This window comes from Bos indicus x Bos taurus, chromosome 18 (assembly GCF_003369695.1).
Source record: "Bos indicus x Bos taurus breed Angus x Brahman F1 hybrid chromosome 18, Bos_hybrid_MaternalHap_v2.0, whole genome shotgun sequence".
NCBI lineage: Eukaryota > Metazoa > Chordata > Mammalia > Artiodactyla > Bovidae > Bos > Bos indicus x Bos taurus.
In genome coordinates, this window is record NC_040093.1 from 8,401,556 (window position 1) to 8,428,171 (window position 26,616).

General features: G+C 55.6%; 1 protein-coding gene across 1 annotated transcript; it reads right to left on the reverse strand.

The window, feature by feature from the left end:
* Positions 1 to 456: 456 nt before the first annotated feature.
* On the reverse strand, positions 457 to 15,158 carry IGLON5 (IgLON family member 5). Its single transcript, XM_027514977.1, has 8 exons — positions 15,046 to 15,158; positions 7,040 to 7,118; positions 5,955 to 6,187; positions 4,282 to 4,401; positions 2,924 to 3,058; positions 2,569 to 2,689; positions 1,854 to 2,008; positions 457 to 754 (listed from the first exon to the last, which is right to left on the reverse strand). Exons 1-8 carry the CDS (start codon positions 15,122 to 15,124, stop codon positions 666 to 668), a joined length of 1,011 nt encoding a protein of 336 aa, XP_027370778.1. The 5' UTR covers positions 15,125 to 15,158; the 3' UTR covers positions 457 to 665.
* Positions 15,159 to 26,616: the final 11,458 nt, after the last annotated feature.

A 26,616-nucleotide genomic window follows, 5' to 3' on the forward strand; every position in this document is an offset into this window, starting at 1 on the left:
CCCAGAGCCAAGGTGGAGATCCCGCACCTGCTCGCAGAGGTTGAGTGACAGCTTGCCAGGCAAGTCTGATGCCCCTCCCACTTCCAACCTGCCCGGGAGACAGCCTTTCAGCAGGGAGGGGAGGGGGCGGGGTGCGTGCATATACTGGGAAAGCGGGAACCTGGAAAACCTCCCCTCACAGCTTCCAGCACGAAGACCCCATACCTACCTCCAGCCAGAGGTGAGAGACAGCGGGGATGGGGGCAGTGGATGTGGGGGGTGTCCAGGAGGGAAGAGTGCTGAGCCCCCTTCCCCACCCCCCCATCCATACACACACACACACACATGCACACACACTCACACGCTTATGCTCACACCCACCACACACGCACGATCCAGTTGACAGCCTGAGCTAAGAGAGGGGTGTGGGGGTGGCCAGGGGTGGGTCACAATCAGAAAGGTGAACGGCGGCGAGAATGGCTGTAGAAAGATGCATAATTTTGCGTTATCCCTCACAGTGATGGGTTCTCTATAGATCTTCCCTCCTCCTCTTCCTTTTCCTCTTCTTCCTCAGCGGCCGAGAGCTCCTCCGCCCCTCGAGACCCACGGCGCTTGCTCCCCCTGCTCCTCTCGCTCTCGGCCTCAGCCCCCCCTCGCAGGGGGACACCAGCAGCACTGGGTTCTTCCTACATCCTCCACCACAGCCAGCCCAGGGCGGAGAGGAGGGTCAGGGGCCCTGGGGGCCTTGGGGCCGAGTTTTCCAGGGATCCTGGGCCTGGGGAAAGAGAGAAGGTCAATGGAGGAGGCCCGGAGTGGAGAGAACCCATGCGTGTGTCTCCGCGTGTCTTGTTTCTGGGGTCTTGTCTGAGGCCTCCTCCTAAGGGCCTTTCCAGGTTTTCACTCAGGGACCCTGCCCCCTCGCCACACTCTGTTTTAATCTAATCATCTGGCTCATCTCTGTCCCTCCAACCCCTCCCGGCCCCCCGCGCCCCCCCCCCCCCCCCCCTCGCCCAGCCCACTGCGCTGCAAAGCTCTTTGGTAGATCTTGGCAGGGCTGGATTCTTTTGACCATTCAGGTCTCATTTCAAACGTTGCTTCCTTCAGGAAGCCTTCTCTGATGCGTTTGTCTACTGCTACTGCTAAGTCACTTCAGTTGTGTCCGACTCTGTGCGACCCCATAGACAGCAGCCCACCAGGCTCCCCCGTCCCTGGGATTCTCCAGGCAAGAACACTGGAATGAGTTGCCATTTCCTTCTCCAATGCATGAAAGTAAAAAGTGAAAGTGAAGTCGCTCAGTCGTGTCTACTGCTACCATCCCCAATTCTATTGTTTATTTTCTTGATAGTCCTTATCGATATACAAAATTGTTTTTTGCTTATGTATGTATTTGTTGACTTTTCATTTTATTTGTCTACTTTATTGCTTTTCTACTACTGCTACTAGCTGTATGAGTCCCTAGACAAAAGTGAAAGTGTTAGTAGCTCAGTTGTGTCCGACTCTTTGCGACTCATGGACTGCAGCCCGCCAGGCTCCTCTGTACATGGGATTTCCTAGCCAAGAACACTGGAGTGGGTAACCATTCCCTTCTCCAGGGGAATCTTCCCAACCCAGGAATTGAACCCAGGTCTCCTGCATTGCAGGCATATTCTTTATCGTCTGAGCCACCAGACCTTGCCTCTTTTGTGCCTTGCTGTGTCCCCAGCATCCAATTCCCTCCCTTAGTAGGCGCTCAATGAACACGGGTCTTGGGCTCTCTCCTAAGCTCGGGGGTCAGTCGAGGGGCAGTTCTGCAGCTCCACCTCCCTGGCCATGCCCATTCAGGTCGGCCCCGCCCAAGCCCCGGCCCCGCCCCTTCCGCTCCTCGGGGGACGCACGCAGGAGCCGCATGGAGGCGCTGGATGTTCCCAGCCGGTTGGCTGCGCGGCACGTGTAGTTGCCGTAATGCCGGGCGCTCACGTTGGCGAAGAGAAGCATCGAGCGGGTGCGCTCCGTCTGCACCTTCAGGCCCTCGGCCGTGCCACTGCTCAGCCTGCCGGGGATCCGGGTCAGGGACCAGACCGCAGGACCCTGGCCCGGGACCCGCTCCGGACAAAAAGCCCAGCCCCCTGACTCCCAGATTCCCTGGAGACCCTACATTCTGTTCCCCCATCCCAGCGACCCCTAGCCTCTGGTTCTAACTCTCCATGGAACTCGGGCCACTCCCACCGATGCCCCTCTCCGGGCACCCAGACCCTCAACTCCGACCTTTAGGGATTCCCCAAATCCCAGGTTTAGGATTCTGCTAAACCTCAGATCCAGTGGTCCCCTAAAGCTAAAGCTTCTCCGACAAGTCTCAGCATCACCCCCACCCCAGACCTTCTTCCTGAATAGTCAGAGGCGGCCAGCCTCCAGCATTCATTATCCCAGGACCCAAATTTCCAGTAAGCCACCGCAGTTGCCCTGGGGCCAGTGGACCCCAACACCTAGAACCCGGACACCGCCCCCACGCCCTAGTTCCCAGGACTCAGAACTCTGCTCCCTCTGCCCCCTCCCCGAGTCCCGAAGGACCGAGGACCCCACCACCACGGCCCGCCCCAGTGCCATCCTCACAGTCTGTCATCCTTGTACCACTGGAAATCCGCAGGGGGCACCGCCATGGCTTCGCAGCGCAGGAGGGCGGCCCGGCCCACGGCCGTGCGGGCGCTGGTCACGTCGGTGATGGTTGGAGGATCTGGTGAAGGACAGGGTCAGCGAATTTTCCTTGCCCAGTGCCGACGAAAGGGTCTCACCCCCAGCCCCTCCTTCCTCCTTCCTGGGAGTCCTCGAGCCCCCTCCTCTTAGACCCCTTCCTCCCGCAGACCCACCCCCTTCCTCCTCTCACACACTCTTCATCCCTAGGGACCCAGGGCCTGCCCCGCTTTCGTGCCCGTGCGGGGGCGGGGTGGGGAGAGGGGGGTCGGCTCACAGTTGACTGTGACCAACACGCGGCGGCTGTCCGGTGCAGAGTTAACCCCGTTGTGAGTCACGCACTCGTATTCCCCAGCCTGGCCCCGCTGGATGTCGGAAATCTCCAGAATCTCGCCTTCTGAGGTGAAGCCGTCTGTGGGGGGAGGGGAGGGGAGGGGGCGGGGCCGGACACAAACACTTAACACGGGACAACACGGGCACAACACGGACAAACATCAGCGGGGCGGACAGGCGCAAGGCCTGGAGTGCCGGGGTCGGTGGGGGGTGGGGGTTGCTGGGGTGGGACAGGGAATGAGGAGCTGGGACTTAGTAACTAGAACCCAGTGGAGAGGGTGCCAGAAGCTCCTGGGGCTCAGAAAGATCCAGAAAGCATAGACCCGGCGAGGGAGGATCCAGGATTCTGGGATCTAGCCCTTGGGGCCCAGGGAATCAGGAGCCGGTGACTGGAATCAGCAATCCAGGTATCGGGGGTCTTAGAACAGTGTGCCCGCTCAGAAGACCCTTTGGGACTCACAGCATTGGGGGAGCCAGGAACTGAAGACCAGGACTGTGGGGCTCAGATGAAGTGGTAGGGGAGGATCCAGGGATCCGAGACCTAGTTATTGCGTTCTGGGGTCCCAAGAGATCTAGGGGCTGGCACATTTGGTCTCCCAAGACCCAGTGAGTGAGGATCCAGGGGTCTGGGAAATGGTGGTGGAGATCCAGATAAAGGGGACAGTGCGGAATGTTTAGGATCTGGAATTTCCCATTCAGGTCCCTCTGTTTGGGGGCCGCCGTGCTTCTCAGCTCTACCTTGGGATTACTTGAAGGGCTTGTTAGGACAGACTGTGGTGGTGATGGGAGGAGGGGTGGTTCTGACTCATGCCTTTCTGGCAAGTCTCCAGGTGATGCTCCTTCTGTGAGTCTGGGGACCATACTAAGAGAACCCATGGCCTGAGGGATCTGCCAGAGATGCAGTAACGTGAACAGGAGATGGGAACATGGGCAGGGGCCGTGGCGCTAACCTGGCTCCGGCCATCTAGTGGGTGGGGGTCTGAGTCCAGGAGAATCCTGTGAGCTGGTGGGGAAGAGACTGGGGCTGCTAGAGTTAGGGATGGGGAGCAAGCTGGGATCTAGCAGGTGGGTGGAGGAAACAGCCCCAGTCTGGGAGGGCGCATGGGTAGGCTCTAAGGCTCTGGGGTCTGTTGGTAAAATAACAGGACCAGGTAGGGGGAAATCCGGTCATGACAAGGCTTCTAGGGGGATCAAAGGAGGCAGGAGTGGGAGGTTCTGGGTATCTAGCTAGGAACATGGGGAGCTTTGGGCCCAGCCTGTGGAGTGGGGGAAGGGACTTTCAGCCAGGGGTGGGGTCCTCACCTCGGAGCTGCCTCCAGGTGACCGTGGGCTCCGGCCGCCCTACAGCCAGGCAAAGCAGGTTCACGTTGCTCCCCTCATTCACTGTCACAGGCGAAGAGATATTCACGATGCGGGCAGGGACTGCAGGCCGGAGGGAAGGTCAGTGAGAGGTGCTGTGGGTTCCCAGGACCCAGGATCTAGGCCTGGTCCCTCCTCCCTCAGACCAGGAGTCCAGACCCCCAGCTCCTCCTCTCTCAGACCCAGGGGTTCAGCTGACATTCCTGTCTCTCTGTAAGAATTCCTCTGTGTTTCCCCTTCCCTCTGGATCTGGCTCCTTCTCCAGTTGCTGGTCTTGTGTCTTCCTCACTCTTTCTCAGTCTCTCTCCACCTTCCTTCTCACACGGTTTCTATTTTCTATCTTTGGGTCTGAATTCCTCCCTTCCCATCTCTATTTGTATTGATTAATATTATTATTTTCAGTTAATTTGTTTAGCTAATGCTTGTATGGTACTTACTGAGTGTAAGCTTACCCTGTTTTAAGTATTTCACAAAAATGAACCCATGAAACCCTCACTACTTCCCTCTGGGGTGCATGCATGCTTGCTCAGTCGCTTCAGTCCTGTCTGACTCTTTGTGACCCCGTGGACTGTAGCCCGCCAGGCTCCTCTGCCCATGGGATTGTCCACGCAAGAATGCTGAAGTAGGTTGCCATGCCCTCCTCCAGGGTATCTTTCTGACCCAGGGATGGAACTCTTGGCTCATTCATCGCAGTCCGATTCTTTACCAACTGAGCCACCGGGGAAGCGAGATGTTGCTCTTTTCATCAATTCTAACACATGGGGGTGTTCCCCGCCTCGACCCCGCCCCCTCTGAACATTTCTCCAATCAGAGTGGCCTTATGAGGACGCCAGTGTTTAACTGGCAGGTTACACTCCCACCCCGTTTCTAGCAAGCAGAATAAAGTAAAGGTGTCCCTTCCAACGGATGACGTCTTGAATTTGATATATGACAGCGTCATCTCCATTTTGCAGATGAGGAGTCTGATCGTCCGGCTCGCTTTGGGTGCCTCAGCCCCTGGGTGGCAGCGGCAAGGTTGGAACCGGAGGATTTGGCTCGCAGGTCGGGGCTTGTCTAGAGCAGGGCTGAGCCGTCCCTGGCTTCCTGTCTCTCCACGTGCTCGCTGCCCTCCAAACTACCTCTGATGCCAGCCTCCCGCCCCCCCCCCCCCCCCCCCCCCCCCCGCCATGGGTCTCTCCAGCCCCACCTCTCCCGCTCTGAGCATCCAGCCTCCGCACGTGCTGTTCTTTTTCCTGAAGGTCTCAGCTCAGACGTGATGTCTGGGAAACTGCCTCTCCTCGGAAAGACACCTCCAGACAGGCAGGGCCAGCCTGCCTGGCTCATCTCTGTCCCTGGCCTGTGGAGCAGTGCCTGCACTCAGCAGGCGCTCAAGAAACAGGGCTGAGCCAATGAACTCGGGGTCTTCCTCCAAGTGCCCCCCCGCTTGCGTATCTCTCCTGCCCTGGAGGTTGTCTCTGACTTTCTCTCCCTCTGCCTGGCTGGAATCTGTGAGGGCAGGGAGTGTGTCTGTCTTCTCACGGGTGTCCCTGGGATTGACAAGGACGCGAGTGTCTCCTCTCCCCAGCGCGCATCCCTGGCTCCCCCCTTCCCCGCCAGGGCCCCAGCAGAGGGCTCACCATGGACGATGAGGTAGACCTGAGTGGTGTACGGCTGGTGGCGGGTCTGGAAGGAGCAGGTGTAGAGGCCCTCGTCGCCCAGCCCCACCTGGGTGATGAGGATGGAGAACTCCTCGGGAGTGTTGGTGAGCAGCCGCACCCTCGGGTCGCTGGTCCAGCGGTCGTTGCCCGCGTACAGGATGTTGGAGCGGTTCAGCCAGGCTACTCGGGTCACATGCTCATCAATGAAGCAGCTGGAGGGGAGGATGAGGGGAGGGCAGTTCTTCTCTCCCCTACCCCCGCCTGGCCCTCCAGGGTGACCCCTGTCAAGGGGGCTTGGAGGGGGAAAGAGGAAGGCTCACTGCATCTCCAGTTCCCACGGCAGTCCTGGGAGGCAGCTGTGACTGTGCCCACTTTACAGGTGGGCAAACTGAGCTTCAGAGAGGGATAGTTGTAAGCCCAAGTGTACAATGGTATGACAGCTGATGATTACTGAGTGACTGCTGTGTGTCAGAGAACCAAAAAGAGGGGGACAGACACCCCGGGGGAGAGGGACAGAGATACAGAATGACAAGCGACCCAGGAGAGCAGAGAGCTGGGGGAGGGTAACACCGGTTCTCATTAAACAGTCAGTGTGCCAAGCTCTCTAAGGTCAGCGTGTGTTGTTGTCGTTTAGTTCCTAAGTGGTGTCTGACTTTTTCGTCACCTCATGGACTGGAGCCTGCCAAGGCTCTTCCATCCATGGAATTTCCCAGGCAAGAATACTGGAGCAAGTTGCCATTCCCTTCTCCAGGGGATCTTCCAGACCCAGGCATTGAACCCGGGTCTCCTGCGTTGGCAGGTGGGTTCTTTACCACTGGGCCACCAGGGAAGCCCCCGGGGTATATGTACAGGCTCTTGCATCCTCCTAACAACCTAGATGGTGGTTGTCGTTCCTCCACCCATTTGACAGATGGGCACACTGAGGCCCAGGGTGGGGCCGGGCCCAGAGTCTGGGCCCTGATGGCCTCTGTCCCGATGATGGGGGAGGTATGGGTGGGGCCTGCGGGTCAGGGCAGTTCCCCACTTAAGGAGGACGAAGGGTCAGCACTTCTGCGTCCCCCTACCTGAGTGTGGCGTTGTCGCCTTCACACACCGTGTAGTTGTCGGCAGGGGAGCTGAACTCCAGGCTCTGAGACAGCAGTCCTGTGGAAGGGAGGGTAGCTCAGCTGGGCAGGACCATGCTCATGTGTACACACACACACACACACACACACACCCTGGCAGACACACACTTCCCACACCCACTGGCACACACATTCACTGATGTTTCCAAAGACACTCACCGCAGACACACGCAATGTATCTTCCCACAAGCCCATGCTGACCCAGACAGGCTGGGACACACAAACCAAACACCTCCCGAGACACTGAGACAACACAGTCACAGCACATAAACACGTGTATATGCACAAAGACACACGTACATCAAAGCTCAAGCATACACTCACAGATGCTGTGTACAGATGTGTGCACACGCACACTCATAAACACAGAAATGCACATGTGCAGATACAGACACACAAAGCTGTGCACACACATACACACACAGACATGTGTAAACATGGCACACACATACATGTTCACAGTGAACACACACAGATTCAAGAGTACACACACACACATATCCACATACACGGGGGCACATACACATATTCAAAGACCCACAAGTACACTCATATACACAGATGTATGTACAGATGTAACAGACAGGTACACACATGTACACACATTAATTCAGAAATACATGGAAAGACAGGCTGCAGGCAGATACTCAACACTCACATGTGTGCACACAGACACCCAGACATGCAAACACCAGCACATACACAAACACGGATGTGTGCGAATATCCACGGACACACATGTATCACAGATGCCCAGGACGCCCTCTGGCGTGGTGTAGAGACCCCTGTGCCCGATCCCATGCTCTGGCAGGCGCATGCCCACTCCTGCCTGACCACTCCAGTGCCCCTGCGCCTGGCAGAACCCCCGCCCCCACCCATTCATCTCTCCGTGGACCGTGGCCAGAGGCTGGACAGGGGCCAGGGAGGGGGGGCTGGGCCCGCGGAGGCGGCGGATGGAGACAGCACCGGGCGGGGGAGAGGAAGAGGCCGGGTGACCTTGGACGCCTGCGGAGGCTTGGCCCCGCTCAGGGCTGCCCTGGCCCCCCACCCCGGAATGAGGAACTGATTAATCTGATGAATTAATTGCCCACGCCGCCCCAATGACTCCCGGAGGCCCTCTCCATCAGCAGCCCCTCTGGACGCGGCTGGGGCAGAGCCAGGGTGGTGGGCTCACCAGGCCCCAGGATTTGGGGCCTGGGGCCTGCAGCCCTCACCCCCGGTTCACCCGCGCCGGAGTTGCTCTGGTCATTTGGTGAGCCCTGGAGAGAGGGAAGGGACTCGCCAGCCCTGAGCCTGGCAGAGAGGATGTGCCAGGACAGCCCTAGGAAGAGGAGGGGGCAGCCAGGGGACAGACAGACACACACACACAGTCACCAGGGCCCGGGAAAGAGTCAGCCCTGGGGACAGGAAACAGTCCCATCCACAACAAGCGGGTCCCACTGAGGGACAGAGGCGTACACACTTAGGCTGAGGCACACAGCCTGGGACACACCCCCGGGAGAAGGTCAGTTAGAAGAGACAGCTCTTTCCCAGAAGCACACGGGTCGGCCACCAGCCACGACACCCTGACCAGCCCCCCGACATAACCAGATGCACACGGTTACACACATGCAGCCCCACACACGCAGGTGCAAAGTCTACACACAGTTACAGCCCTGCACAAAGACTCTCTCTCTCTCACACACACACACACACAGGCTTCATCGGTCACAGTGACCTCCCAGCCTGAGGGCTACGCTCATCCCCACCGCAGACAGTCGTGCATGAAGCTACAGCCTGACACATGGACGGAGGCTCTCAAATACAAAGCGACCGCCCTGGGCCAAGAGTCGGGCACATGCAGCCATGCTGTCACCTACAATCAGATCACACACAGCCATGCACACACACACACGCACACCCCATAGATCTGTCATACTGGTCACACACATCCCAGACCAAGCTTGCACCATCTCAGCACCGTTGACATCGGGAGCTGGATGATTCTTCATGGTGGGGCCACCCTGTGCAGTGTAGAATGTTTGAGAGCATCCCGGATTTGACTCCCCAGATGCCAGGAGCTCCCCCACCCCAACCAAAAATGCCGGCATCACCAGATGCCTCCTGGGAGCCAAAATCACCCTGCCCTCCCCGCAACCCCCAACTTCCCCAGCCCTCTGACAGCAACTGTCCCAGGTTCAAGGAGGCCCACCCCATGGCGGGGGTTGAAGAAGGAGCTGTCCAAGGTGCCCCCAAAGCCTCAGGGTAGAACCAAGGGCTCCTGAGCTCAGCCTCGGGCCCTGGGGTAGGGTGCGGACCTCACAGAAGAGGGCAGGATCTTAATCACATGTCCCAGGAGACAGAGAAACAGACAGACAGACAGACAGACAGACAGACACACACACACACACTGTTTGCCAGAGGGATCTTTCCAACACTCAGAGCGGCCTCCAGCGAGAAGTTCCCGCCCCTCAGCCTGGCATCTAGGGCCCTGACATCTGTCTCCTGCCTCCTCTCCCCTAGTGCGACCCAACCCCACATTCCCCATTTTTCTTCCCCCTCTCTCCCTCCCACTATTCCCCATCAAAACGCTTCTCCTTCTCCAGGCACCTGGTATATGGGGCCTCTCGGAGGAGAGATGGCCCATCCGAGCCCACACAGCCTCTCGCTCTTTTCCCAGGGCTCCGTGGATCAGAAGCGTCTGCCTCCCCCACCTGCTCCTCCAGGGCAGGGCCCGGCTCAGACCATCTGCGTCCCCAGCACGCCCAGCTGGGCCCTGGCTGAGGGCAGTCTCGGGAGATGAGTGATGAAGTTATCTCAAGTGGGTCTTGGATGCCTGGTCTGTGTGTCTATAAATTCGGATGTCTGCCTGTCGGTCTCTTCCAGTTCCCAGACTCCAGGCTCAGGAGGACCCTGTGTGCTGTGTGACCTTGGGTAAGTCCCTTCCCCTCTCTGGGTGTCAGTAAATGGAGGAGAGGGTCAGGTTAGCCATCCCACCACCCTGTCTGTCGCTGGGCCGGGCCCCACCATCTGTCTGAGTCACAGTCGCCGTCCCTCCCTCTTAGTCTCAATCACCTGGACTGTCTAGGTCTGCTTTCCTCACCAGATGGGAGCCTCTCAGGGTGGGGCCTGGGTCTCCTCATCTGCAGCATCACCCTACCCACAGTCTATCCCATAGGCAGCCTCAGACATGTTTAATAGCTAAATAAACAAGCTAATGCACATGAGGTCCCCTCTGTAGGAATTCTGCTTGGAAAACGCTGAATCCTTACTCTTTCTCGTCCTCTTTTGTTTTCCCGCAATGCCTGCAGTACCTCCCTTAGAGCTCAGATCACACTGTGGTGACTGTCTGTGTCTCTCTCCCCTATCAGATTATAAGTTTCTTGAGGGCAGAGCCTGAGTCTGACTCAGGTTTGTGTCCCCAGGATCTCCCAGCACCAGGCCTGGTCTGGAAGGCCTTGGGAAAAATTTGCTGAATGAGTAAATGTAAATGGATGCCTGCAACATGCTGTGCCAACTTTTGAACTCCTATGCATTCCTCAAAACCCCAGCTCAAATGCCCCCTCCTCCAGAAGTACTTCCCTGACTGTACAAGGTGGACAGTTCCCACTGTCTCTACTGAGTACCCTCTGATTCAGCTGTGACAGCATCCAGGTGTGTTTTCCCTTCCTGACCAGGAGTTCTCTGAAGGCCTGAAACTTGGTTGTGCCCCCCAAGTTGGACTTAGAGAACTGTTGGTAGAGGGGCTGGATATCTCTAGAGATTGGATAAGAAAGCCCTGAGGAGCCTGGGCTGATAGATCAAATGTCTGTCCCATCATTTCCTGACTGGGTGACCCCTGGCCAGTCTGAGCCTCAGTTTCCTCAACTGTAGAAAGGATAAAAATGGTATTTCTTCCCTCAGCAGGCTTTTTGTCAGGGATTCCATGAGAACATGCAAGCATAATGCTTAACTCAGTGCTTAGCAGGCAGAAATGCTTGCTGCTCTTAACAGCACCTTCTTTTTAAAGAAACATCTATTGTTATCGCAGGTTCGGTGTCGGTCCCCTGGGGGTGGGGGAAGGGCAGGGCGGGTCTGGGTTGTAGGTTGCTCTATGCCCAGCACCCACCCCTGAGTCCAGGACTCAGCATCTGTTCTGCTACTACTAAGCAAGCATAACCAGCCTGCTAAATGAATGGACTGGGGAGCCTGGCTGCCTAGGTTCAAATCCCAGCTGCACCACCGAGCTGCACAAGTTACTTCCTACAACAGAGACTCAGTTTTCCCACCTCTAAATGGGGCCCATCAGGGCCCATCATGCCTCAGTCACTGGCTTGAGGGGGAGAGGATGAAAGAAGGTCACCCAAGCAGGCTCCTGCTAGTTAAGTGCCTGCAAACAGCTCTACTTGTGTTGGCTGGTGGGATGGTTATGGGGCAGGGAGCAGCCTGGTGGTGGATCCAATTGTGATGGGAGGGACCATGTGGGTCTCTGCCATTCCAGACGAGTGACTCTCATATGCTGTGCTGTGCTGTGCTGTGCTAGGTCGCTTAAGTCATGTCCAACTCTTTGCAACCCTAGGGACTGTAGCCCGCCAGGCTTCTCTGTCCATGGGATTCTCCAGGCAAGAATAATGGAATGGATAGCCATGCCTTCCTCCAGGGAATCTTCCCAAACCAGGGATTGAACCAGTGTCTCTTAAGTCTCCCGCATTGCCAGGTGGGTTCTTTACCCACTGAGCCACCTGGGAAGCCCAAGAAAAGGCTAGTCTAACTGCCACTGCAGAGCCCCCAGACCCCTCTCCCTCTTGGCTGACCTCCCATATACTCCTTATCACTGATGTCCAGTGTCTGTATGCTGAGCCTAGAGCCCTGGAACTCTCCACGTGCTGGCCGTTCCTTTCCACTGGTCCCTTGTGGCTCAGCTGGTAAAGAATCCGCCTGCGATGCAGGAGACCTGGGTTCGAACCCTGGGTTGGGAAGACTCCCTGGAGAAGGGAAAGGCTATCCACTCCAGTATTCTGGCCTGGAGAATTCCATGGGGTCGCAAAGAGTTAGACGCGACTGAGCGACTTTCCCTTTCCCTTTCCCACTGCAGAGCCTTTGCTTCTGCTGTCCCCAGGGGATCTTTCCAAGGCTGACTCCTCCCCTCCTTTCAGTCTGAACTCCACTCAGCGGCTCAGATGTTACCTGAGCTCCCAAGGCCAACTCGCCTGCCTGCCGAGTCATTCTCATTTCCTCTGTGCTCATCACTCTCTAATATCACCTGTTTACTTTCTAGGTTTGGTTTTAGTTGGTGGATCTCTCTCCATCTCACTAGGATGTAAGCTCCAGGAGGTCAGGGACTCCACTGCTGTGTTTATAGATCCCCAGTGTTTAGAACAGCGACTGTGTACCTAGTAAATATGTGTTAAATGAGCTAACAAGGCAGCGCCCACAGTCTAGACAAGCTAGGTGCTTGGGGGACCCCCTAGAGAAGGGTCCCTATGCCTGAATTCACCCTTCCCCTGCTTCATGTAATATGGCAAAGGAACCACCCCCAAATCACCAGCTGCAGCTACTTTTCTAAGTGGATGTGTGGATGTGTGTTGGCATAAAGAATTTAGAGGGGAAAAAAGTAAAGACAGAGCAATATCTACAGATGCCAGGGAGGTAGAGTTGAGTGGAAAAAAGCCAGTTGCAGAGAAATGGCTTTACTTTGTTTCTATCTTGGGAGAAACATCAACAAACTAACCAATCCTTTACAGACGCTGAACTCTGCCTGTCTGACGGTGCAAGTGAGAGGCTCCTGGGGAGGCTGAGGACCCTGGCTCTCTCTTGAGACTGGAACGTGGGGGCGGGACGTGGCGGGGTTTGCTTTTATGCATTCTTGTAGTGGATGGTTCACTCGTATGCTCTCCTCCCGTAATCTGGAAACCATCAAATGAATAAAAGAGAGGAGGAAATGCAATCTGGTATGACTTCAACCGGCTTTTTCTCAGCCTCAGCCGTCAAGCGGTGGCGGGTAGGTGGGGCTGTCTTTCCAACCGTCTAATCCTGTCTCAGCTCACCCGCCAGCCACTCTGCCCTCTGTCCCTCTGGTCGCAGTCCTCTAGTAGGGGACAAACGGCCCAGAGGTGGGAATGCACTTGACCCAGGTCACAGACCGTCTCCTGGTTCCACCAAGCTCCCAGCCCTGCATGTGTGAACAACAGTGATTTCTAGGGTTCTGAAGAGTCAAAGTAGAAGGCAAGTGGGAAGTGATCTTGAGAGTAAAGGAAGAGAGAGAAGAAAGTGGAGAGGTGAAGGGAGAAGGCCAGAGACATTTCAAAGGACAAGGAGGAGAATGAGTGACCCGGGGTGGGACATGAGTTCCCAGAAGTGGATGAGGATCAAGGCACCGTGTGAGGGGCTGGAAAGAGACAGACACACACACACAGGGTGTGACGGGGACAAGCAGTTCCAGAGGCTGAACGGGCCAGGTATGGAATTGTGCTGAACCCAGCAGCGATGGAGAGCCAGCGACCCAGCCACGGAGACCAAGGGGATGTTACCCCGAGACAGGGAGCCTCCGGAAATGGCCGAGACGTGAGAGAGATCGAGAGAGACAAGCGATAGAGACAGAGAGACACAGACAGGCAGGCAGAAAGTCAGACAGGGATTCAGACGGGCCAGGTGGGAGGGGCACCCAGACGCTTTGCACCAGGGAGGGGGTGATCACCCCCGCCCCCGGCGCCGCCCGCCAGCATCCCTTGTGACTCTGGCTGTCTGCAGGTGCGGCTCTGGGTCGGACCGGGCGACGGTGTTTATGTGGCTGTGCCTGACCGGCGTTGTGTGGGTGGGAGGCTGAGAGCCGCTGTCTCGCGGAGACTGTCGGGGGTTCTAGGATGTTCCTGACTGTGTGTCCCTGCCTCTGTGATTCTGGGTCATTCTGGGGTGATTCTTCAGAAGCACTAAATGAACCCCAGCCCCTGCCTCCAGCCTCCTAGCTCTCCCCTCCCCTCCTTAGGGGGTCATCTCTTGGACCACCCCCAGGTCGCCTGCCTGCTGGGAGATACAAGGTCCAGCCATACATCTTCTAAACAGAGACTGCCAAGTTCACCACCCCCCAGCCTCTCCCCTACCATTCTTCCCTTCCAGCTCTACAAAAGACCAGCCCCCAGCTCCCCCCTCAACTAGGAAGACTGATATTAACCCTTTGACCCCGGGTTAACCCTTCCCTTCCCGCGGTCCTCAGTCACCCTCTGTCCTGCCCCGAACCCAAATATTCAGCCAGGGCTTTCCACATCTGGAGTCCCCAGCCCAGCACCCCAACTTCTTGGATCTTCAGCCCCATCTCCCCTTACACATAAATGCAATCCTCCACATACTAACACTTTCTCCCAACCTAGACGACCCAGCTGGGGAATTTCAGTCCCTTCCCAGCTGAGAGCCCAGCCCCACCCCCTTCTTTTGCCGCCCCGGGACGGAGGTCTCTGGACACCCCTGCCCCCATCTCTTACTGACCCTGGGAACCTGGGAAGACCCCCAACCTTCCCCCAGAAACGCCGACCCCAGCCCGCAGGCCGGGACCCTCTGGGGACCCTCCCAGGCAGAGATGAAGACCCCCGACGGGGCATCCCTCTGCCTAACCCCCACCAACTCAGTTCAGAGATCCTGCCCGGGGACCCTTACTTAGCGTCAGATCTCCCCACGACGATCCCGAGCCGCAGACTCCCGCCCCCAGGCCGGGACCAGGTGTCCGCGACCCTCTCACCGACCCGGAGAAGCAGACCCCCGCCCCTAGGCCCAGGCTCGGGCCCCAGGACGCGGACCCCTGCCCCCGGGCATGGAGCCAGACGTCCGAGGACCCCTCTCCCAACCAGAGGATGCTGCCCCCGCCCCCCCAGGCCCAGACCTCGGCGTCCGGGGGCCTCCTCCTCCCCGCCCGGAGATGCTCTGTCCCCCGCCCCCAATCCCCGCTCGGGACCCTGGAGTCCCGGCCGAGCCCCCCGCCCCCGGCGCTGCGGTACCTCGGCTGATGACTGCCAGGCCGGCCAGGGCGGCGGCGGCGAGAAGCCGGAGCCGGGCCCCGGGCGCAGGGGGGGGCATCGCGGCAGCGGCGGCGCGAAGGGGGAGGGGAAAGGGGGGGCCGGTCCGGGGCGCGCGAGGCCTGGGGGGAGAGGGGGAAGGGGGAGGGGGACCCCGCCTGCGGCTGCACCGGCCCGGGGGGCGGCGGGGGCGGGGGGAGGGGGCTGGGGGGGCGCGACGAGGCGGCCGGAGCTGCTGCAGACCCGGGGAGGGGGCGGCGCTGACGGGCAGGAAGGCCGACCAATCAGGGCAGGCAGGGGGCCGGGGAGGCGGGGCTGAGGGGGGGCGCTTGTTGGAGGGAGAGGCCTTTGTTACTGCGGCCCGGCCCCTACCCCCTCCCGCCACGGCCGTCCCCGCGGCTTCCCCGCCTCGGATCCCTAGGACCCCGGGCCGGGACACTGTCCCTGGAAGCTACCTTCCTCCTGCTTCAGGCCCCAGCCTCCTCCTCCCGCAGACCCAGAAATCCCGGCTCCCCAGACCCTGGAGATTGGTCCCCCGGTCCTCGCTGCCCCCAAACCCAGGAACCAGAGTCCCCAGTGCCCTCCCGCACCCAGACCCAGGAATCCTGGTCCCCAGCCTCCTTCTCCCCTAGCCCCAGGAGTCCGGGCTCCCAGCACCCCCAGACCCTGGAGTCTGGTTCCCCAGTCTTCACTGCCCCCCAGAGCCAGGAACCAGAGCCCCCCAACCCCCTCCCGCACCCAGACCCAGAAATCCTGGCCCCAGCCCCAGGAGTGCCAGCACCCAACCCCTCCAGACCCAGGAGTCTGCTCCCCCAGTCTCCCCTCCCCTAGACCCAGGAACCAGAGCTCCCAGTGCCCTCCCCCACCCAGACCCAGGAATCCTGGTCCCCAGCCCCTTTCTCTCCTAGCCCCTCAGCAGTCTGGGATCCCAGGCCCCTCAGACCCTGGAATCTGGTCCCCTAGTCCTCAGGGCCCCCAGACCCAGGAATTGGACCCCATGTCCCCATCTTCTTGTGGGACAGAGTTCTACTTCTCTGTCTACTTTCATGAATAACAGTGACTCTGGGGTGAAATTTCCTTTGGTTCCCCGCCCTTCTCCCCATCCCTCATCCCCAGGATAACAAGGAAATGGGGAGAGACTGGGGGACCTGATCTTCGGAGGTGGTGATTCAGGGTTTAGGGATGAAAAAGCCCCACTGCTCATTTTTTCACTTCCTTGGCTGTATGACCTTGGACCAGTCCCTTCTCTTCCCAGAATCTCGGTGTCTTCCCTGTGAGATGGAATCATCTCTATATCTCAAGGTTACTGAGAAGAACAATAGCAACCCTGGGAGGGTGCCAGCTCTCCCTGGCACCCCAGCAGCCTGTAGTTGGTGCTTTCCTCCTGGTTCCACTATGCGTCCATTTACTAGGTACAGTCCTCTGGATGAGGACTGCCAGATGAGGTGTCCCGGTCCCTGTCCTCCCGGTCCCTGACCTCCCTACAGGCTCTGAGGCAAGAGAACTACCCCTGAGCCTACTGCCTGTCCAGGGCACTTGGAGGCAGGAGTTACTGAAGTCACTCTCTAGAGGCTGTTTTACCGCAAAAGCAGGAAAAGTGAAAGTGTAAGTCGCTCAGTCGTGTCCATTCCCTTGCGATCCCATGGATTGTAGCCCACCAGGCTCCTCTGCCTATGAAGTTCTCAAGGGAAGAATACTGGAGTGGGTTGCCATTCTCTTCTCTGGGGAACCTTCCAATCCTCTATTCCTCCCTGATCCCTCCACATCCAATCTGTTTGCAGGAGCAGTTGGCTCAGCCTCCAAAATGGATCTCTGCTGTGTCCTCTTCTCCCCACTCTGCCCTGCTCTGAGCTGTCACCTCTCCCCTGGATGGCTGCTCTGACGGCAGCAGCCAATGCCCCGGTCTCCTGGCCTCCGCTTCTGTCTCCACCAGAATACGCACACCACCTGATGCTACTGCCCTGCCTCACTCGCTCACTCAGCTCCAGCTGCTCTGCCATTCATTCTGCTGCTTGAACAAGTCCAACCATCTCCTACCAACCCCAGGGCCTTTGCACTTGCTGCTTCCTCTGCTGAAAGGCTCTTCTCATCAAATTGGCACAAGACTCTTTCTTATCGTTCAGGTCTCACCCTTAAGAAGCCTTGGTTGATCCTGCTATCCAAAGTAACCCCTGCTCCCAATGCAACCACTCTCTGCCACACTGGTTTTGTTTTTCTCCCTGGCCTTTGCCATTCCTTTATGTCGTGTGTTCACTTGTTTATTTCCAGTCACTTCTCTTCCCCACTCCCGTCTCCCAGTTCCAGAATGTAAGCTTTGCTAAGGCAGGGTTGTGTGGTTTTGTTTCATTGAGGTATAGTTGATTTACAATATTATGTTAGTTTCAAGTGTACAACATAGTGATTCAAAGTTTTTATAGATTATACTCCATTTAAAGTTATAAAATATTGGTTATATTCCCTGTGCTGAACAATATAATCTTGCGGCTTATTTCTTTTATACACAGTAGTTTATATCTCTTAATCCTCCACCCCTATCCTCCACCTCCCCTCTTCCCTCCCCTACTTCCCACAAGAAACCACTAGAGAACCACTTGTTCTCTATATCTGTGAGTCTGTTTCTGTTTTGTTATATTCATCTGTTTGTTTTATTTTTTAGGCTTCACATATAAGTGATAACATAAAGTATTTGTCTTTCTCTGTCTGACTTATTTTGCTAAGTGCAATACCCTCCAGGTCCATCCATGTTGTTGCAATAGGCAAAATTTCATTCTTTCTTTATGGCTGAGTAGTATTCATATATATATATATATATATATATATATATATATATATATATGGTTGTTCTATCTTTACTTTTTTGAGGCACCTCCAGACTGTTTTCCATGGTGGCTGCCCCAGTTTACATTCCCCCCAATACTGTGAAAGGGTTCTCTTTTCTCCACACCCTCTTCAGCATTTATTATTTGTAGATTTTTTTTTTTTAATGATGGTCATTCTGACTACTGACTTTTATTATTATTCATGGAGTGTCACTCTTGTGCTAGGGGTTTCACAGTTAAGATGTGAAGCTCCCTGAAGGTGATGCTTAGAAGGCCCAGGGATATGGAAGATGCTCCATTTCAGCCCTAACAAGCGAAATAAAAATGATGATGGCCTCAGGTATCACCTTTTCATCCATCAAATGGGCAAAGTTCAAAGGACCCAGGAACGCACCAGGTTGGCGATGACAGTTGTTGACAAGAGTGAAATCAGTCCCCTTTCTATGGAGGGCAAGTTGGCATTACCCTTGAAAACTACATCCATGACCCTTGACCTTGAAAGTCCACATCCAGAATTTTCTCCTGCAAAAGTACTCTTGTAAACGCCCCACAGCTAAGGGACTGGATCATCAATGTAGTGTTGTCTGCAGTGCTCAGAGGACAAACTAAATCCTCCATGAGAGACTGGTTTGATACATTGCTGCATTGATGGGCAGCTGTTAAAAGACTGAGGCTGATGACACAGACTGTGGAATTCTGTAAGGGAAGGGAAACAAAGTACATGATGCAAAAATGTAACACACACAAGTTTGTATGTCCATCCTATTCCTCTAGAATAGGCTTTTTTTTTTTTTTTAATGTGGATCATTTTTAAAAAGTCTTTATTGAATTTGTTACAATATTACTTCTGTTGGTTTTTATGTTTTGTTTTTTTGGGCCATGAAGCATGTAGGATTTTAGCTCCCTGACCAGGGATCAAACCTGAGTCCCCTGCATGGGAAGGAAAAGTCTTAACCACTGGTCTACCAGGGAGGAAGTCCCTAGAATACAGGCTCTCTTAATCTTGGTATCACTGATATTTGGGGGCTAGGTGAGTCTTCATGGTGGGGGCCTCCCTGTGTGTTTCAGGGTGGTGAGGAGCATGTAGGGACTCCACCCTCTAGATGTGGGTAACACGCCTTCTGCCGAAGTCATGACAACCCAGAGAAGGGTAACCTGGCTCCCAGTTGAGATCCATCCCTCTGGGAGGAAACACCAGGCACCAAAACAGCATTTGTCTATGGCGGGGTTAGGGGTGGAGAGGGTTGGGGGCGGGGCTGCACTCCAGATGAAGAGAAGGGACCCTGATGGGGTCTGCTCCCAGGGCAGCCAGGAGAAGACAGATGTCCCTCGGGCTGTGAGCCCCTGGGAAGGACCCTCCCCTTTTCTGAACCTGAGCATCCTCATCTCAAGGGTAAGGGTGGGGGACCAGCTCCCATCTCACAAGACTGCTGTGTGATGGCAGGGAGGCTTCTGAACCTCTCTGGTCCGCAGTTCACTCCTCTGGGAAAGGGGCACAATGACTGGGGCACAGGGCTGCTGGGTTGAATGAATGACAGCTGAGGGCGTGGAAGGCACTCCGCCCTGGCTGGTGTCATTGTCACAGTTGCTGCCATCACCTCCTGAAGGGACAGAGGAGGTTCATGCAAACCTGCCTCCCCGTGTTCTCCTCTTTCTCTCCCTCTGGGCATCTCCCCTTCACCCTTCTGTCTCTGGTTCATGTCCCTGTCTCCGCCTCCTTGTCCTCCTCCACCACGGTCACCATCGGCTCTCTCTCTCCTCCTCCCCTTCTGTCTCTCCCTCACTGTTTCTCAGTCCTTCCTTCTGCCACTCATCTAGCAAATGTTTTCCCAAGCCCCCTGGGTGCTACACTCCATGCTGAGCACTGCAGGAATCTGGAGATGAGACAGGCCTCTCCCAGTCCAGACGGGGACCCAAATCAACCCGGGGCATGGGGTGGGGGCAGGGCAGGGCATGGCTGGGGCTCAGAGGTGGGCACTGAACAGCCTGCACCACCAAAACCCATTATCCCTCAGAGGAAGATGCTCTAGTCCCCGTCTGGGCAGACTCACCTGCATGTCCTACACTCGCAGCTGGCCTCAGGACAGGTGTGCAGTGAAGGGTTAACTCAGCAGGCCTGAGTTGTCCAAACCCTGCCCACCCCGAACAGAGGACTGGCTCTTTATTGGCTCCTGGGAGGGAACCTCTAAGCCCTTGGAATGTCTGGATAGGAGTGTCTTTGTTTATCTGGGGGCCTCGGGTCACACCAGATAGTCTGTGTTAACAGTGTGATTTATGGAGGACACCTTGGGTCATGTGCTGTCAGCTTGACCTCCTGGGAAGGGTGGTGATGCTGGAAACTAAGGGCTACATAACCAACCTCCAATAAAACCCTGGACATCAAGGCTCAGGTGAGCCCCTGGTTGATGACACTCTGTGCGTGTTATTACATATTGCTGCTGGGAGATCATGCAGACTCCCAACTCTGCTGGGACAGGACCACTGGGGGCTCCTGCCTCTTTGGGACTCTGCCTTGGGTGCTTTTTTTCCCGTGGTTAGTTTTAATCTCTATCTTTTGGCTGCAATAAACCATAACTATGAGTAAAACAGCCTTGCCAAATCCTTTCAGTGAATCTTGAAACCCAGTGAACATCCACAAATGTCTGCTCAGAAGGTGGTGAGCAGTAGGCTCCCGGGGGCCCTCTTCGTGGCCCCCAACCCCATGAACTTCATGACTACACTTCAAGCTTCTAATTTTTTTTTTAAACATTTATTTGGCTGCTCAGGGTCTTAGTTGCACCATGTGGGATCTAGTTTCCTGACCGGGGACTGAACCTGGTCCCCCTGCATTGGGAGCGTGGAGTCCTAGCCACTGGACCACCAGAGCAGTCCAAGCACTTGATTCTCATCCTGGTTCAGAGAGGCTGTGCCTGGCCCCATGGCACGCAGCATGGGATTGGAGCCCTATCTGTCTGACCCCTTAGCATCCTCTCGTGTCTCTCCCTTGACTCTGGAGGAAGAGGTCCACCTTGTAACCTCTTCTTGGAAGATGATCCACTTTCTAACCTTGTCTTGATTCATGGAACTGCTACGGCCCTCCTCACCATGCCACCCACCCATGGGAACATCCCACTTTTCCTGAACTTATCTCCATGTCTCCACAATGCCCTACTGGTGGGGTATGGGGTCTGTGAAGTCCAACTCAAGGGTGTTGCCACATGTGTTCTTACGATGAGAAAAACAACTTTTGAGGAAAACAATTTTATTTTCCCCAGCTGCCGCTTGGCCATTTTACAGTATGATAACCCTGCTCACATCCGGAGTCTGAACATTAGATAAGGACTTGAGTGTAGGCTGCTCGCTGTAAGTTCACGCTTTGTTTTTCCCTGGACACCTTTTAAAATAACCACATAGAGTCGGGCCAGAACCAGTTAGTGACCTAGTGACCTGGCCCCAATCGCCTTGGGAGTAATAGGCGCTCCTACCTTGCCATCTGGGGCTTGCAGGTGCCCTGGGACAGGGACTGCCCCTCCCAGCTCAACCGCACCGCCTCAAGTTTTGGATCTGTAAGTTACCATAAATCCCGAGTCGCTACTCACTGTGTGCCGGTGATACTGAAACCGCCCCTTCCCCAAAGTGGGAGCTGGATGCTGAGCGAGCCGCCTGCCAGCCCCACGCGCTTCTGTGGCTCCTGCCTCTTCATTCAGCAGGTTAGAAGCTGTATATGCTCAGCGCAATACCCCAGCTCTGGCTTCTGCACCCTGTTGTTCCTGGAGGGTGGGCGGAGTCAGCCAGGCCTCAGCCCCTCTTGATTCTCCCAAGAGTGGGTTGGGGGAAGGTGGAGGTCTGTGTGCAGGGAGCCTCACCCAGGCCCAGGCGGTGGCACTTTGCCTGGCTCATTTCTCCCTGTCAACTGCCCCCTGCCAAGACACATTGCTTGCCTTGCCCTGGCTGGAGTGCACCAGCCCCCAGCGCCTCCCATTTACGATGATCCTATGGCTTCCCATGCCTGGAGAGCCATCACCTCTTTCAGGTCCAGTGGCAGGACCTGGATCTGACCCATCTCTGTGTCCCCACTCCAGGGCCTGGCACATAGGAGGCCTCCGGGGACGTTTGCGGAAGAACGAGTGAATGACCTCCTGGATCTCCACCGGAAGCCCGTCCTCATCCCACCAGCCCTGAGCTTCTTCCTGGCGCCTGGGGCTTCTGTTTGCGCTTGGCAGGCATTGGCATTCTGGGGGCAGGCGGTGGGTTTAGAGAAAGGAGTCCCACCCCTCCACGTCTGTGCTTCTGATCAAATTGACAAATGAGAGTCCCACGTATGGCTTCTCTTGGGCCTGCATTGTTTGTTTGTTTGTTTTTTTAATCTATTTATTTATATTTAATTTTATTAATGATTATTATTTGGTCGAGTAGCATGTGAGATCTTAGTTCCCTGAGGAGGGATCAAACCAGTGCCCCTGGCAGTGGAAGCCCAGAATCTTAACCATTGAACAGCCAGGGAAGTCCCCACGCTGGTTTTTTGACTACTAACATATTTGAATCCAGAATCCAGAAATGTCTCTCTGAAACCTGGATCTCTGGATTCCTCTGGGGGGAAAAAATCAGGAGATCTGGCGATAGAGATGTCATTCCTGCTCTGTGTGGGAGGATGGGGGGAGGCATGGGGGAGAGACGTCTGCTGCAAGGCGCCCCTTTTGGCGGAGGGCACCGGCTTGCCTGCCCGCCGCGTGCCCCCTCCTCCCCGCCCCCCTGCAGGGCCCCAGGCACTGGTTTTGTTGGTTTTGTTACCTGTCTGGTTCTTGCAGCCTTGAGTTTGCCACCTCTGCACTGGAGCCTCGTTAGCTCAGGAGAAAGTGACCAGGGGCTTGGACAGCTGCTCCGGAGCCCCAGGGCCCTGGGACCCAGGCGTCCTGATCAGGGCACGGTCTTGCTGTGTGGCCTGGGGAGCTGTGAGTCTCAGTTTCCTCGTTTGCCATGTAGGGGGTGGGGAGGATCCCCAGTGTCCCTGCAGACAGAGACCTTTAGGGTCTCACTTCTGCGGGTCTGTGTCTCTGCAGAATGCTGGGGCTGGACTTGGTTGCAGTGGTCACTGTCAGTCCGGTTCACGGGGCGGCATGTGGTCACTGCCACAGTAACGGTCCAGGGCTCCAGTGTTTCTCCTGTGCTCCTGGGTGCCCCCTGGGTGACAGAGGCTGGCCCAGACCTCGCTCCTCCAGGGCAGGGAGAAGGCTTGTCCCCAGGGCCTGACAGGAGGCCTCGGGTATGTCTGTCCAGTGAACGCGAATACGGAGCGTGACCTCTGCTCACAGGACCTGAGATGCAGCCGCTGTTCCTGCCCTGTGGCTGCTGGGTCTTGGCAGCAGTGAGCCATGGTCTTCATCTGCCCTGGAGTTTGTGTATCCTCGGTCTTCTTCTTTCTCTCTCACGAGCCCTAGACTGTGTGAGACCCAGATCCTGGGGTCCTTCTGCTGTGGGCAAGCCCCTTTCCCTCTCAAGGTCTCCCACAAACAGAGGGACCCAACTGGCTCCTTGAAGCCTCCTTCACTGGCTGAACTGTGTCCCTTCTCCCCACCCCGATCGGTATGTTGAAGCACTAACCCTCAGCGCCTCAGAGTTGCTTTTGGAGACAGGGCCTTTAAAGAGATAATTAAGGTAAAATGAGGCCACATGGGTGGGCCCTCGTCCAGTAGGACTGGTGTCCTCATTAAGAGGAGATTAGGACACAGACATACACAGAGAGATGGCCACGTGAGGACGCAGCGGGGAGGATGGCTGTCTGCAAGCCAGAAGAGAGACCTCAGGAGGACTCAGCTCTGCCCACGCCTTGATCTTGGACTCGTAGTTTCCCGGATGGTGTAAAAAAATTTTCTATTGTTTAAGCTCACCAGGCTGTGGTGCTTTGTTCTGGCCGTGCAAGCAGGCTCACACCCCCCTTCTAGATTTTACTGTCCTTTCCTGGCAGGGCGGTGGCTGCTAGTGGGTGAGCCTGCTTCCTCCACGGGTCTGGGGCTGGGCTGGCACCCTCCAGGGTCATCACCATCTGTGGCACAGGGGGCTCAGCTGCTGGAAGGGGACCTCGGCTTGAAGAAGCAGACAGATGCTCAGACAAGGCTGAGCCCTGGTTCTCCCTGCTGGTGCCCACACGTCAAAATGAGCTGGCCTGTTCTTCCTGAGTGTAGACCCTCTGGGCTCCAGTGCTAGTGATGTGGTTTCCAACTCCAGGGGTCCTGGAAGTCCTCCTTTCTAACCATCACCCTCCGGGGGCCTCCGAGTGCAGCAGCCCAGCCCAGGGACTTACCTGCTACAGAAGCAGGTGAGGGCTCAGCTGCAGACTCCTGGGGTGTTTTTGGCTCCTCCAGCAGCTCTGGTTTCTCGGGGATCAGGGCCTCGCTGGCCTTAGGAATGTGACTCTCCTCCCACCACTTAAGCATCTTCATTCTAAGGCAGTGAGCCCCACGGTTAATGCTGTGCTGAGTACCCACTGGTTCCCAGAAGGAGGCCTGGGCTGGGGTTAGAGGACCATGTTTCCCTCTGTTTGCTGGTTCTGTGACCGGCACTCTCCTCCCCTCGTCAAATGGGGATACAAGTTCCTATTCGCTTAGCCTGGACCCTCTTACCAGCCTTCTTGATGGGCTCTTTCCCTCCAGCCCCCTTGCCTCCCCTGCCTCTCCCCTCCATCACCCTTCCACAGCACCCTGCCTGCAAAGACCAAAACCTAGATCAATGCCACCATCTACTTTTTCTTTCCTATGATCACTGCTGGGAGGAAATATCACAGGGCAATGGCGCCTGGTGCCAATAACAATGAAGAGTCTCCAGTCATCGCTGGGCCTTTGCAGCTGCTTACCAAGTGTTTTCCTTGTCCTTGTACAGACCCCAAGTATTCTTCTCAACGGCTGTTCTAACCACACCTAACACCATCACTCCTCTCAATTCTCTACCCCGCCCCCGTTCCTGCTTCCACCCACATCATTTCCAGCAGATGGCTTTGCGGTATTCCTTCTCTCTAACAAGGAGCCATTGGGTAGAAGGCAATCACAAATGGCTACCCAATCAAAATGTCACCTCAAGATGAACAAGAAAAAGAAGGGCTGCTCTTGGGTCTCAAGAGTAAGGATAACTGGTTGGCTTAGACAGTGTCATTTCAGTGGCGTGGCGCTGGAGAGCAGATTGAAGTGGACTGAAGAATGTAGGAGTGATGTGAATCAGGAAGTGGGCGTAAGCTAGTCTCTCTCTCTCAAAAAAAGAAAAACACTGGATGGTCCATAGAAGGAGTTTGTGGGGCTGAGGTGGGAGGGATTTGGACACGCTTATATAACTCAGAGAAAGAGCCAACGAAGGAAGAGTGATTGAGCGTTTGAGAGACAGAAGGCATGATCAATGGAGTGTGCAGGAGATGGATTCCCAAGGCGGAGGAGGCAGGGCTAACCCTGGACAAGAAGAGAGATGCCTTTCTCTGAAAAAGGCGAGGAGTAAATCATCGGTGCCGATGGTAATAACGCCGCAGGTTTGGGGAGTTGCTTTTTTCCTCTGAAGTTAGGGAAAGCCTTATTGCTAAGAGTGAGAAGGGAGGAGATAGGAAACTTAGGAGGGGGAAGGAAATCCTTTGTAGTACTGACAAAGAAAGGGCTGACTCAGGTAGGCTGAGGGATTTCTGGGCTGTACTGATGCTCCCTCCCGAGGGATAAGGAGATACTGAAGGGGCAGGGTTCCCTTAGTATCTTACTTGTGCATGTTGCTCTAACCTAGCACGTGTTTACTTTACTTACACAATACAGGAGACAGGGTAAGAGGGGGAAAAAAGAGAGAAAGAGGTTTAACACATATTAAATGAGAACACTGGGACTGCCCTGGTGGTCCAGTGGTTAAGAATCTGCTCTGCAATGCAGGGGATGCAGATTCAATCCCTGACGCGGGAACATAAGATCCTACATGCTGCAGAGAAATTTAGCCCATATCCTGTAACTGCTGAGCCCGAGCCAGTAGCTTCTACGGAGAGTTTGTACGCCTCAATAAAAGACCCTGCATGCTGCAACGAAGACCCGACACCGCCAGATAAATAAATAAATATGTATATATTTAAAACCCCCCAAACAAAATGAGAACCCCAATCTGAAAGGAAATGGCAGAAGCAATCTGTGAAAGAGGTTTGAGAATTTTCCAGAATTGATAAAAGACACCAAAGCAAACTCGGACTGCAAGGAGATCGAACCAGTCAATCCTAAGGGTAATCAAGCCTGACTATTCCTTGGAAGGACTGAAATGCTGAAGCTGAGGCTTCAATAGTTAGGCCACCTGACCCGAAGAGCCAACTCACTGGAAAAGACCCTGGTGCTGGGAAAAATTGAAAGCAAAAGGAGAAAGGGGCAGCAGAGGATGAGATGGTTAGATAGCATCGAAAAGAGCTGGACATGATTTAGCCACTGAACAACAACATGAAACCCCAGAGTTCCCAAAAATTAACTTTTATATTCAGCATCAGCATTTTATATTTAACATGTTTGGTTGCCTTATGACCATCAGAATTTTTTCATGCCCACCTGTCTTTAGTTTGCTTTCTGATATTTGTGGCTTGCCTCAGCACACACACACACACACACACACACATATAAATATAATTATCATTTAGTCGCTCAGTCGTGTCTGACTCTTTTGTGACCCCATGGACTGTAGCCCACCAGGCTCCTCTGTCCATGGGATTTCCCAGGCAAGAATATTGGAGTGGTTGCCATTTCCTTCTCCAGGGGATCTT